At 45.4% G+C, this 12118-nt stretch overlaps 1 protein-coding gene across 7 annotated transcripts in view; it reads left to right on the top strand.

The window, feature by feature from the left end:
* DCC (DCC netrin 1 receptor) overlaps positions 1–12118 on the top strand; it is a 1000213-nt gene that overhangs the window by 836494 nt on the left and 151601 nt on the right. For all 7 annotated transcript variants that reach the window (XM_068251343.1, XM_068251342.1, XM_068251341.1 and 4 more), the window contains one exon: positions 2887–2997. In XM_068251343.1, the coding sequence (XP_068107444.1) occupies positions 2887–2997 (111 nt within the window). The remainder of the gene's footprint in view (positions 1–2886; positions 2998–12118) is intronic.

Here is a 12118-nt window from a genome sequence, read left to right as displayed (position 1 = left end):
CTCAAATTCTTGCAGGGGGGCCGGAGGACTTCTAGTTACGCCCCCTGTCCCTACCTATGATGGGTAAGGGAAGTAAGGGAGAAGTGACAGCTGGGACAGCCAGCACACTTGGGGTGCGGTTCGGTGGAGGTTCATAGAGGACGAAGGTGGCAGGACATCTGTGCCTGTAGGCTCCTGTGAGGTAAATGCGGGACTATGAATATGACAAAGGCCCCAGTATAGCTGCACGCTGATTATTTCAGCCCTCGTGTAACACGTGGCGCTCCTCTCCGCCTCTCCTCTCTTCAGGAAACAGCATCAGGGGAGTAATGAGGTGATTGGACTCCCTCAGACTGCTTTCCTTAAGTCTCCGTTTGTTAATAGTTCTTGTAGTTTGTATTAATTGACATTTTGCGGTTAAGCATTGCAGTTAAATGTTTTGCTTTCAGTGCATGCGTTCCTTGTCAGAGCTCAGAGTGTATCTTTCCTGAATAATGAGACATCTGCCATAGCGGAGTCATTTAACTTTTACTGATGATGAGTTTCAATAGTCCGCATTAGCGTTATAGGGGAGTGTTTTGTAACTAAACTTTGAAGCGATCCGATTCATCATAATATGTCATTGTAGGTACATTTACTGACATTAAATACTCTGCTTTGATTAAACGTTACGCAGTACCATATAACCCTTTGTATAACAAGTGATGGCGGCTGCGTAATGAAGAAAAATGTCTGTCTCCCTGTTTTTTTACCTGCTATCTATTTATCCATTCATTCATTCATTCATCTGTCTATCTGTCTATGGCTATGTACTCTCTTTTAGTACAGTTTAGGGCAGGGCCGGATTTACCATAAGGCACTCTAGGCACATGACTACAGGCGCCTGGTGATGGAAAGGCGGCTCACTCCCCTCCCTATTAGTGTCTCCCTCCCGCCTTCCCTTTGCAGAGTCCTGATGAGAGTGTAAATGAGAGGTTACTCACCCTGATCTCTGCATTCCACTGACGACATTAGCCAGAGGCATCTCTAGAACTTAATACTGAGGTTCATTTAGCTATCTAATACGTGGGGACACCTCTAGCTATCTAATACGTGGGAACACCTCTAGCTATCTAATACATGGGGACACCTCTAGCTATCTAATACGTGGGAACACCTCTAGCTATCTAATACGTGGGGACGCCTCTAGCTATCTAATACGTGGGGACGCCTCTAGCTATCTAATACGTGGGGACACCTCTAGCTATCTAATATGTGGGGACACCTCTAGCTATCTAATATGTGGGGACACCACTAGCTATCTAATATGTGGGGACACCACTAGCTATCTAATACATGGGGACACCTCTAGCTACCTAATACGTGGGGACACCTCTAGCTATCTAATACGTGGGGACACCTCTAGCTATCTAATATGTGGGGACACCTCTAGCTATCTAATACGTGGGAACACCTCTAGCTATCTAATACATGGGGACGTCTCTAGCTATCTAATACGTGGGGACGCCTCTAGCTATCTAATACGTGGGGACGCCTCTAGCTATCTAATACGTGGGGACGCCTCTAGCTATCTAATACGTGGGGACACCTCTAGCTATCTAATATGTGGGGACACCTCTAGCTATCTAATACGTGGGGACACCTCTAGCTATCTAATACGTGGGGACACCTCTAGCTACTTATTATTGAGGGTACTTCTGGTTACCTAATGCTAAGGGACACCTGTAGCTACCTATGATTGGCAAGGGAAGTAAGGGAGGAGTGACAGCTGGGACAACCAACACACTTGTGGTGCAGTTTGGTGGGGTTTTGTAGGTTCATGGAGGGCGGAGTCTAAGGTGCCATGACATCTGTGCCGGCCGCTATGCAAACTGTGGCTACAAATATCAGTATTTATCGTGTACAGTGGCAGAAGCAGTGTGGTTATCAGCTGGTTTGTGGCGGGTGTGGTTAGGATTAGGCCTCAGTGGGGAGGGGAGTAGGTTAGGCATCGGTGAGGGGGTTTGTCTAGGGTTAGGGATCGATTAAGAAGTCAATTAGGGTTAGGCATCATTTAGGATGCCTAACCTTTCAACAACAGCTTCCTTGGGCCTCAGTTTCCATTTTTCATGTGTTGATCCCTATTTTCAGCCTCCTCTTTCATATGCAGCAACCTCTCTTTCATGTCCAGGTGCAACCATCCAAGACCAAGTGCAACCATCTGGCCAGCCATTCCAGAAATCCGGCCCTACCTGCACATGGCGTGTGACCTCATTACTGCTTTGTGGATTTCTGCACAGCATCAGGCTCCAAACTGTTGCCCAAGGGATCGAGCCCTGATTCCTGCCATGCGACTGTAATTAAAAGCGCATACAAGGCTTAATATAAACATACCTCCCAACTTTTTGAAATGAGAAAGAGGGTCACTCAAGCCACGCCCCTGCCATACCCCTGATCACGCCCCTGTCACACCCCTAGTGACGCAAACCATAAAGATTTCATTAGAAAAATATGTTGTTTTATAATTCAAACCACACTGGTCCTTTCTATCCTGGCTCATTTTCCTTCATATTAACCTTTTACAATTAATAATATATCAATTGAAAGGATGGGGATAAAGTTGAGAGTCAATCAAACACATTTTTTAGTAGAGAAATATATATAGTTACATAGAAAGAGGGACAAAGTCCTGAAAGAGGGACAAATGAGTAGGAAAGAGGAACAGTTGGGAGCTATGTTATAAATAACCCAGGCAGGCTGCTGATGGTGTGTGTGTTGGGGTGTGTTGGTGTGTGTGTGTGTGTGTGTGTGTGTGTGTGTGTGATGGTACGTCTTTCTATTAATTAAAGAAAAATGTTTTTGAATGCCTTTCGCACGATTGTGACTTTCTATTTTTGGTGGTTACGTTCTTTGTGTTTTGCCTTGCAGGGCTTGAGAAGGGGAGTCAGTACAGTTTCCAGGTCTCTGCGATGACCGTCAATGGAACAGGGCCATCGTCTGATTGGTACACCACGGAAACACCAGAAAACGATCTTGATGGTAATTTAAACCTCAGAACATGCTTCTGCATATTACTGTGTGGTAACAAAAGGCAATCAGAGCACAATGGAACAATCCTCTACCCATAAAACTATTCACATCAACTTTTCAAAAATAAGTAAAATCTACGTATTAAAAGTTTTACTCTAAACATAGGAAAGCTTTAAAGTGATACTGAAGTCTCCCAAAATACCTGTTTTTCTTGTAAAATCATTTTTAATATCATTGCCCTAACTAAAACGCCACATCCCCGCGGCTGAACACTAACCGGTGCACATTGCGGGGATTGCTTCCATGAAGAGGCAGAGCTTTGGGCTGTAGCTGTGCCTCTACACGCGTCCATCAGCGCGGATCTCCGCCTCTCCCCACCCCTCCCAGTCTTCTTTCACTGAGAGGGGTGGGGAGAGGCGGAGATCCGTGGGAGATTTGCACGAATGGAGGCAGAGCTACAGCCCAAAGCTTTGCCTCCCCGGACAGCAAAATCTATGACCAAGAAAGTCATGGATTTTTGCCCGGGAGTTTGGGGTGATTTAATTAGTGTGCAGCCATGGGGTTGCAGAGTTTCAGTCAGGACAATGACTTTAAAGATGATTTTAAAAGAAAAACCTGAATTTTGAGAGACTTCATAGTCTCTTTAAAGTGATACTGAAGTCATATTAAAAAACACAAAAAAACAAGTGATACTCACCTATGGAGAGGGAAGGCTCTGACTAAAAAGCCATCCCTGTCTTCACCTGCTCCCATCATTCCAGCACTGTCACCCCTGTTCCACGTCTTGATCCAACTGGTCGGATATGCCTTCGGTGGACCCTGGGAAGGCTTTGAGAGCATTTGTGTCTCCGTGTAGTTCCAAAAATGGACGGATCTCTACTGCGAATGTGCGACCGCGTGCGCACTTATGCATGTGCCGTATGTGGCCATCTGTCTTCGGGAGCGCTCGGAGATATGAGTGCTCCCAAAGATTTCCAAGGGCTCCAGAAAGCGGCAAATTCTTACTGTGCCCTTTGAATCAGGAAGCCCAGACAAACGCTTGGGCCCAGTAGAGCCTCGGTAACTAATTTTGGACTGGGGTTTCTGGTCCCTTTAAAGTGAACCAGAGATGAAGCACCCTCATGTATTTTACCATATACAGTACAGTATATCAGTGGGAACATTAGAGAAAACACCTACCCTGCTCTCTGTTTCATCCTTCACTGCTTAGCCTGCTTCTTATCAGCCCTGATAAAATCCCCCACTGAGCATTCAGTCTGGCTTTGCTCAGAAATCATTATAGCTGAGTCATTATAGCAGAGCCAGAAGGGGGCAGGCTTGGGCTTGAAAAGACATCAGAGAAGACAGACTCAGCTATAATGATTCCAGAGCAAAGCCAGATTGAATGCTCAGTCAGGGATTCTATCAGGGCTGATAACAAGAAGGTTGAGCAGAGAAGAATGAAACAGAAAGCAGCGTAGGTGTTTCCACTGATATATATGGTAAAATACATGAGGGTGCTTCGTCTCTGGTTCACTTTAAGGACTAGAGCATTTTTTTCATTTTTTAACTTCCCATTCACTGTGATTGGCTTACAGTGATCAGGAGGTCAGGAACCAATTATTAAGGTTCTGAAGTTTGCAGACGACACAACAGTTGTTGGTCTCGTACAAAACGGGGATGAGTCTGCATACAGGCATGTGCTGGGACAGCTTTCCTACTGGTGCAGCAGCAACAACTTGGAACTAAATGCTCTCAAAACTATGGAGATGATAGACTTTAGGAGATCTCCCCCCCCAGCACCTCCCCTTAACCATAAATGGATCCACAATAACCCAGGTAGAGTCATTCAAGTTTCTTGGGTCCATGATCTCAAACGACTTAAAATAGGACAACAACACTGCCACTATTGTCAAGAAAGCGCAACAGAGGATGTACCATCTACGGCAGCTGAAAAAGTTTGGCCTACCTCAAAATCTAATGGTGCAGTTCTACACTGCAATCATCGGATCCACGATAACATCATCTATGACTGTGTGGTTCGGCTCCTGCTCAACATTAGAAAAGGGGAGGCTGCATCGCATCATCCGAACAGCGGAAAGGATAATTAGCTGTAGCTTACCTTCCCTGCAGGATCTTTACACTAGCAGGTGCAGAAAGAGAGCAACCAAAATTGCCTCTGACCCCTCTCACTCAGCTTACTCCATTTTCCAGCGCATGCCTTCAGGAGTAAGATTCCGGTCAATCGCTACCAAAACCTCCAGACACAGGAACAGTTTTTTTCCTCAAGCGGTAGCCATACTTAATGCTGAACCACGTTAGAGCTGCCAGGACTTGATAGTAATCAGCAAAGAACTGTAAATGAACAATTCTCACACTGCTTACTGCCACTATACTTATAATGTCCTTAACTTGTAATATTCACACTGTCTCTCCTTGTATTGTTTTTGTTTGTGTTTGTTAAGCAACTGCCAAGACAAATTCCTTGTAGGTGCAAACTTACTTGGCGAAAATAAATTGATTCTGATTCTGATTAAAACATTTCTTGACCAACTGGAGGAAGGTCGGCTGTCACGTGACAGACAAGTTTACTTCCTCCAGGAACAGCGATCGGCTATGCCGCATCAGAGTTAGAGAACCAACAGAAGCTGCATAGATTCTACCGGTACTTTCCACAGTCCCGAACCAGTTAAAGAGAAAACTAGTAGTAGGGAGAAAGAGATAAATTCATATATTGCAAAGTGAAAAGTTAAAAAATAGAAGATCGATCAAGAAATGATTGATGTTTGCAGTGTAATTTGTTCATGTAGTTAGATTCACTATGAACCTGCAGATCATCATCTGTACTGCTGGCAGACAAGAAAAAGAAAAAAAAATACTGCCATTATCTATAAACACGCCCATTAAAAATGTGATTGGCTAAAAGGTTAGGTTTTTTTATATGTATATGTACAAAGGGGGATACTGCTTGCTTGGTAGTTGGAAACAGCCATTATTTCCCACAATGCACCGAGGCTCACAGGCAGGTAACTGCCAGGACCATTGCCCTGATATCACACCGTCACCGTGGGAGGGGTTTCGCCACAATATCAGCCATACAGACCCCACCGCCTTATTATCTATTTGGAAAAGGAAAAGATTTCTCATGGAAATCTTGGTATCAGCTACTGATTGGGATAAAGGTCAATTCTGGGTTAAAGTTCTTCTACAATAGTAGCAGGCTTTGCTACAATTGTCTCGTTTTTGTTTGTTTTTATTTTTATTCACATTTTTCATGCAGTTATACATGCTCAAAAATACTGAACATACAAGGAAATAGTACTCAACTAAACTGACAGGTGATCAAAATAAAACCACACATTATATGTTATGACACATTCACAGGAAAACATATTTAAATGTAGGATATATAGAGGAATAACAAGGCAGAACGCGCATTGCGAAATAGACAACTGCTCTTCATGCACAAAGCAACTGAGGCTTACAATGTAACAACGCGTGATTAACCACTTGAGGACCAGAGGTTTACAACCCCCTGGTGACCAGGCCATTGTTTACAATTCCTCACTTCACAACTTTAACGGTTTATTGCTCCGTCATACAACTTAGAACCCGAATGGACTTTACCTCCTTTTCTTCTCACTAATAGAGCTTTCTTTTGGTGGTATCTGATTGCTGCAGCTATTTTTTTTTTTATTGAATTAATTAACCACTTCGGGACCAACACCCTCTGCCCCCTTAAGGACCAGAGGGTGCTGGTCCAGTAAACTGCCGCTTCCCGACGAATCGCCACTAAAATCCGCCGCTCCCGATGGTCCCGCCGCTCTGTCCCCGCCGCAGGCTGCTCCCTCTGCCGTCGGTATGACGGCAGAGCGCTGTGCGCCGGTCAGGAGCCGCTTTCATTGGCTCCTGACCCTGTCACTCCATGTAAGCCAATGGGAACGGCTTACATGAATGACAGGGCCAGGAGCCAATGAAAACGGATCCTGCCCGCCTCACAGTGCTCTGCCGTCATAGAGACGGCAGAGAGAGCAGCCTGCGGCAGGGACAGAGCAGCGGGAACGGGCGGGGGCGCGCGGTGAATGGGACGTAGAGTTTACGTCAGGTCAGAACCGCAGCGCCCCCTACCCGCTGTAGATTTATACTGCGGCGGTCCGCAGGTAGTTAAAATAGACTTTAATTTTTACATTTTCTTATGCATCCAATCTGCGTGTAGTAGAAACAGGCTCATAGGGAAAGAGACCAAAAGGAGGGGAGGAGGAGGGAGGGAGGACTGGAACAAAAAGGAAGAGAGGAGAGAAAAGGTATAGGGGATGGAGACAGACAATGAGAGGTGGAGAACAAATGATAAAGCTGATATAGAGGAGGAATGGAAAGGAAGTGAAATGAGAACAGATTTCCAATAGATTGCAGTATGAAATCTATTGAAAAATCGATCTGATGGCATTTTTTTACCATAAGATTTCCATTCGGTCCAATGCAAAATAAGCCATCTCAACAGATCCACCCAGATTTTCCATCATGTCAGATCGATTGAAATCGATCGAAATCGGCCGATTTGCGAATTTGCTCGATTTGCGGCTGATTTCGATCGATTTCAATCGATCTGACATGATGGAAAATCTGGGTGGATCTGTTGAGATGACTTATCATTTTGTATTAGACCGAATGGAAATCTGATGGCAAACAAACGCCATCAGATCGATTTTCAATAGATTTCATACTGAAATCTATTGGAAATCTGTTCCTAGTAAAAAATGTTCCTAACCACATCAGATAGATCAGAGATTTATCTGCTGATCTATCTGCTGCTAATCTAACGAGTGTATGGCCACCTGTTATGGAGAGATCCCACCGGGAGGCTTTGGGGAAGGGTGCGGCCCGATCCAGCTTCCCCGAGATGCTGCACCTGGGGACAGATGTCCCCCCTTGCCTCCTCCTTAGCTACGCCTCTGACAAAGGGAGCCCATTTTTACTTTGGGGGAATAGTGAAAGGGAGAGAACCGTACAATAGTATAAACTATAATCTAGAAATGAGACCAGGTCTATCTGGGCCCAATATCACTAAGAGATGTTGACTACAAAATTGTTTGTTGCTTCTGGTTGTCCAAAACTGAGTACCAGAGCTGAAGAATGAACATTTTTGTTGCTATTATGGTACGACAAAAAGAAAAAAAAAGTATTTGAAAGTATCAAGCGACGAATAAAAAGCCACCGTAAAATAATGAATGTCCCTGGCCTGGGTGCGGAATACATTCCCGTCAATTAACTGACGTAATCGAAACAGAATGTGACAAAGTTCATCTGCGAGTCTGCAATGCAATAATAACAGGTGAGCAAAACGCAACTACATTATTTTTCTCATCTTTTCCGAGAGGTTCTGAAACAGGCTGGAACACGAAAATAAAATAAATAAGAGCCAGGCTCACGCTCTCAGCATTCGCAACAGTAAGACATGCTTTAAGTACTTTTGCATGGAAGTTTCAATTTTCCTGATGCCTTGACTCCGGAGGGAGCCGCACACCTATTAGATGCCGAGACGCTTCCGCGTGTCAGCCAGATACACATACTGCTGTCAGACAGATTGTTAACGATGGGTACATTACGGCTTATTTTTCCATCTCCTTCACCGTACGTCTGAAAGAACTCGACTCCGACGAGAGACGAAAGCCTCGCCTGAGAGGTAGCCGGATTCCCTACGGAGAGCCCTTTTAATTAGAGTACTTTGTTAAAATGATTGGAAGGCCCCTGCTCTGCCGAAGAACGGAGGCCCCCCGCGAGGCACCCATGTGTTTGCCGGCATCTGGGAAGTTTTCAAATATTTATCTTCGGCACGGAGGTTCCTCTGCCATCAACGCCCTGCTAGCGTTATCGCCCTGAAAGGAGCCCTTTTTCATCTGGCAACGTGTTGAAGAAGAAAGCTCTTTGGCATGCAGGCAGGCCACATTTAATAAAAAAAACAACTGGGTTGTTGAGTGAGATCTGCACCCGCCAGGAAGTCCTTAGAGGAGCAGGAAACCCGTTGAGAAATCCTCACTTAATTGCAGCTGCCAATCACTGCAGAAGGTTTCAGAAGAAAAAGCCAAGCATGTTGGAAATTTGGAGACAGCCACCCTAGTTCTCCCATGACAAAAAGACTTCAAAGTGCGGCGTATATTCGTGTGCATGCAAAAAAGGAGCCGGAAATAGCCGCCAGTAGAATATTGGTAAAATTACCAATATTCTTCTTTTGGGCAGTGAAAATTCCTATAGTAATATATGGGTAAATATTATCAATATTTTACTAACGCTAAACCTAACCCTATTTTCACACCAGCCCTCCTTCTACCGATGCCTGAACCTCCCTCACCAATGCCTAACCCTAACTAACACCCCCCACCAATGCCTAACCCTAACTACCCCCCCCCCACCACCACCACCAATGCCTAACCCTAACTAACCCCCCACCAATGCCTAACCCTAACTAACCCCCCACCAGTGCCTAACCCTAACTAACCCCCCATCAATGCCTAACCCTAACTAACCCCCCACCAATGCCTAACCCTAACTACCCCCCCCCACCACCGACGATGCCTAACCCTAACTAACCCCCCACCACCACCGATGCCTAACCCTAACAGTTCCCCCTTCAATGCCTACCCTATCTGACACTCCCACCAATGCCTAACATTAACTGACCCCCCCCCCCCCCCACACACACACACACACCTCCACCGATGCCTTACCCTAACCGACATCCACACTGATGCTTAAAGAAAACCTGTACTGAAAATTAAAAGTCAAAATAAGCGTACACAAGTCATACTTACATGCTGTGTAGTCTACTCCTTAATCTCTTTCTCCTCTCCTGTGTCCTGTTTGTCCACTGTGATCAATGGAATTCTCCGTCCTCCATTTTGAAAATGGCCATTACCCCATAACAGCTTCCTGGTCAGCACACAGTTAAACTGTAATATCACCCACTTGAGCCATAGGGAAACATGGACACATCAGTTCTCCTCTCAGCTGTAACTGACAGCAACTGATCTATAACTGACAGCAACTGATATATTTCAGTTCTGACAAAATGTTGTCAGAACTGGAAGGGATCCCTGTAAGAAGAAAACGGTGAGCTTCTGAGAGGAACTGATGGCAAGGTAACTATGTAATGTTCATTTGAAGTTACCTCATGTGTTTATTTTAAATAATTTTACTCAGTACAGGTTCTCTTTAATCCTAACCGTCATCCCCACTGATGCCTAACCCTAACTGATCCCCCACCTCCACCGATGCCTTACCCTAACCGACATTCACACTGATGCCTAACCATAGTCGACACCCCCACCGATCCCTAATCCTAACTGACCTCGCACCTCCACTGATGCCTATCCCTAACCGACATTCCCGACAATGCCTAACCGTCACCCCCACCGAAGCCTAACCTTAACAGACCTCTCCTCGGATGCCTAACACTAATCGACAACCCCACCAATGCCTAACCCTAACTGACCCCCACCTCCAGCGATGCCTCATCCTAACCGACACCCCCACCGATGCCTAACCCTAACTGACCCCCCACCTCCAGCGATGCCTAATCCTAACCGACACCCCCACCAATGCCTAAACCTAACAGGACCCCCCACCTGCACCGGTACCCTAACCCTTGCTGACCTTGCATGCATGCCTGGGTCACTTTAACCGATCGCCCACCCATGCCTAACCCTAACCGTCCTCCCAGCCACAAATCTTTCCCATCACTTTATATTCTGACCTACACTTAAGGCTAATTTAGGCTAGTTTCTCCCGGCAACACAAAACCTTAAATATAATTTTGGTATTTGAGTAGCACAAAAAAAAGAAAAAAAAGAAGAATGGAGCCTTTTATTGAACATTAGACTAAGTTGTAACTTTGCTATTTTCCTGGATAACTTTTGATCACCAGCTCCCTCAATCTGCTTCAGTCTGAATAATGCAAAGCATTTAAATTTCCCCCAGGGCTGCATACATTTTAGCCAAAGAAACTGTTCAGTCATCAGTAAAGCGAGAAGAGCCGGATAATAGAGATCTCTGCCTGCAAATGTTCATTATTGCAATTTCTTTTTATTTCTATCTCTGCAGCAATTGAATCTCTCTTTAAATGGTTTAGGTAGGGGGGGGGGGGGGGGGGGGAGCCTCTTGTGAACACAGCAGGCCTCTCTGTCAGTCTCTGGAGGAGAAATCAGCATGGTTACCCTTCTCTACCAATCAGGTGTCTCTAGACCTGGGGTGGGAACATGACTGTCACATATAGGAGCCAATTAAAACTTAAAGAAGGATTATCAGCCATTAAAGAGACACTGAAGCGAGAATAAATCTCGCTTCAGAGCTCATATTCAGCAGGGGCATGTGTGCCCCTGCTAAAACACCACTATCCCGCGGCTAAACGGGGGTCTCTTACCTCCCAAATCCCCTCCTGCAAAATCAACGACCACCTTAGTCGTCGATTTTGCTGCTGTTGAGGCAGGGCTAACGGCTGCAGCCCTGCCTCTCAGCGCCGTCTATTAGCGGCGCATCGCCGCCTCTACCCCGCCCCTCTCAGTGAAGGAAGACTGAGAGGGGCGGGGGAGAGGCGGAGATACGCGCTGACAGACGCGCGTGAGGCAGGGCTGCGGCGGTTAGCCCTGCCTCTATGCTGAAGAGATCCCTGGCGAGGACGGAGGAGATTTGGGGGGTAAGGGACCCCGTTGTGGGGCACGATAGCGGCGGTTCAGCAGGGGCACACATGCCACTGCTGAATATGAGCTCTGAAGCGAGATTTAATCTCGCTTCAGACTCTCTTTAAAGAGACACTGAAGCAAAAAAAATGATATAATGAATTGGTTGTGTAGTATGGATAATTAACAGAACATTAGTAGGAAAGAAAACATTCTCATATTTTTTATTTTCAGTTATATCGTTTTTTTATATCATTGCACCATTCTCTAAAATTTGTAGTTCCCACACTACACTCAGCTTTCTAAATGATTTCACAGAGCAGGCTAATGACCTTTTGAGCTTTTCTCTGCAAAAAAACAAAACAAAATGCATTGACAGACAGTTACGATAATATGCTTCAGAAGACAGAGCTCTCTGCGACTTTGAAAGTCAGAGAGCTCAGTGAAGCCTTTTTTGCATAGATAACAACTGGAGTTTA

Source organism: Hyperolius riggenbachi, chromosome 1, assembly GCF_040937935.1.
Source record: "Hyperolius riggenbachi isolate aHypRig1 chromosome 1, aHypRig1.pri, whole genome shotgun sequence".
NCBI classification, from domain to species: domain Eukaryota; kingdom Metazoa; phylum Chordata; class Amphibia; order Anura; family Hyperoliidae; genus Hyperolius; species Hyperolius riggenbachi.
Note: the sequence above shows the minus strand (reverse complement) of the source record. Positions and strands in the feature narration are given on the sequence as shown.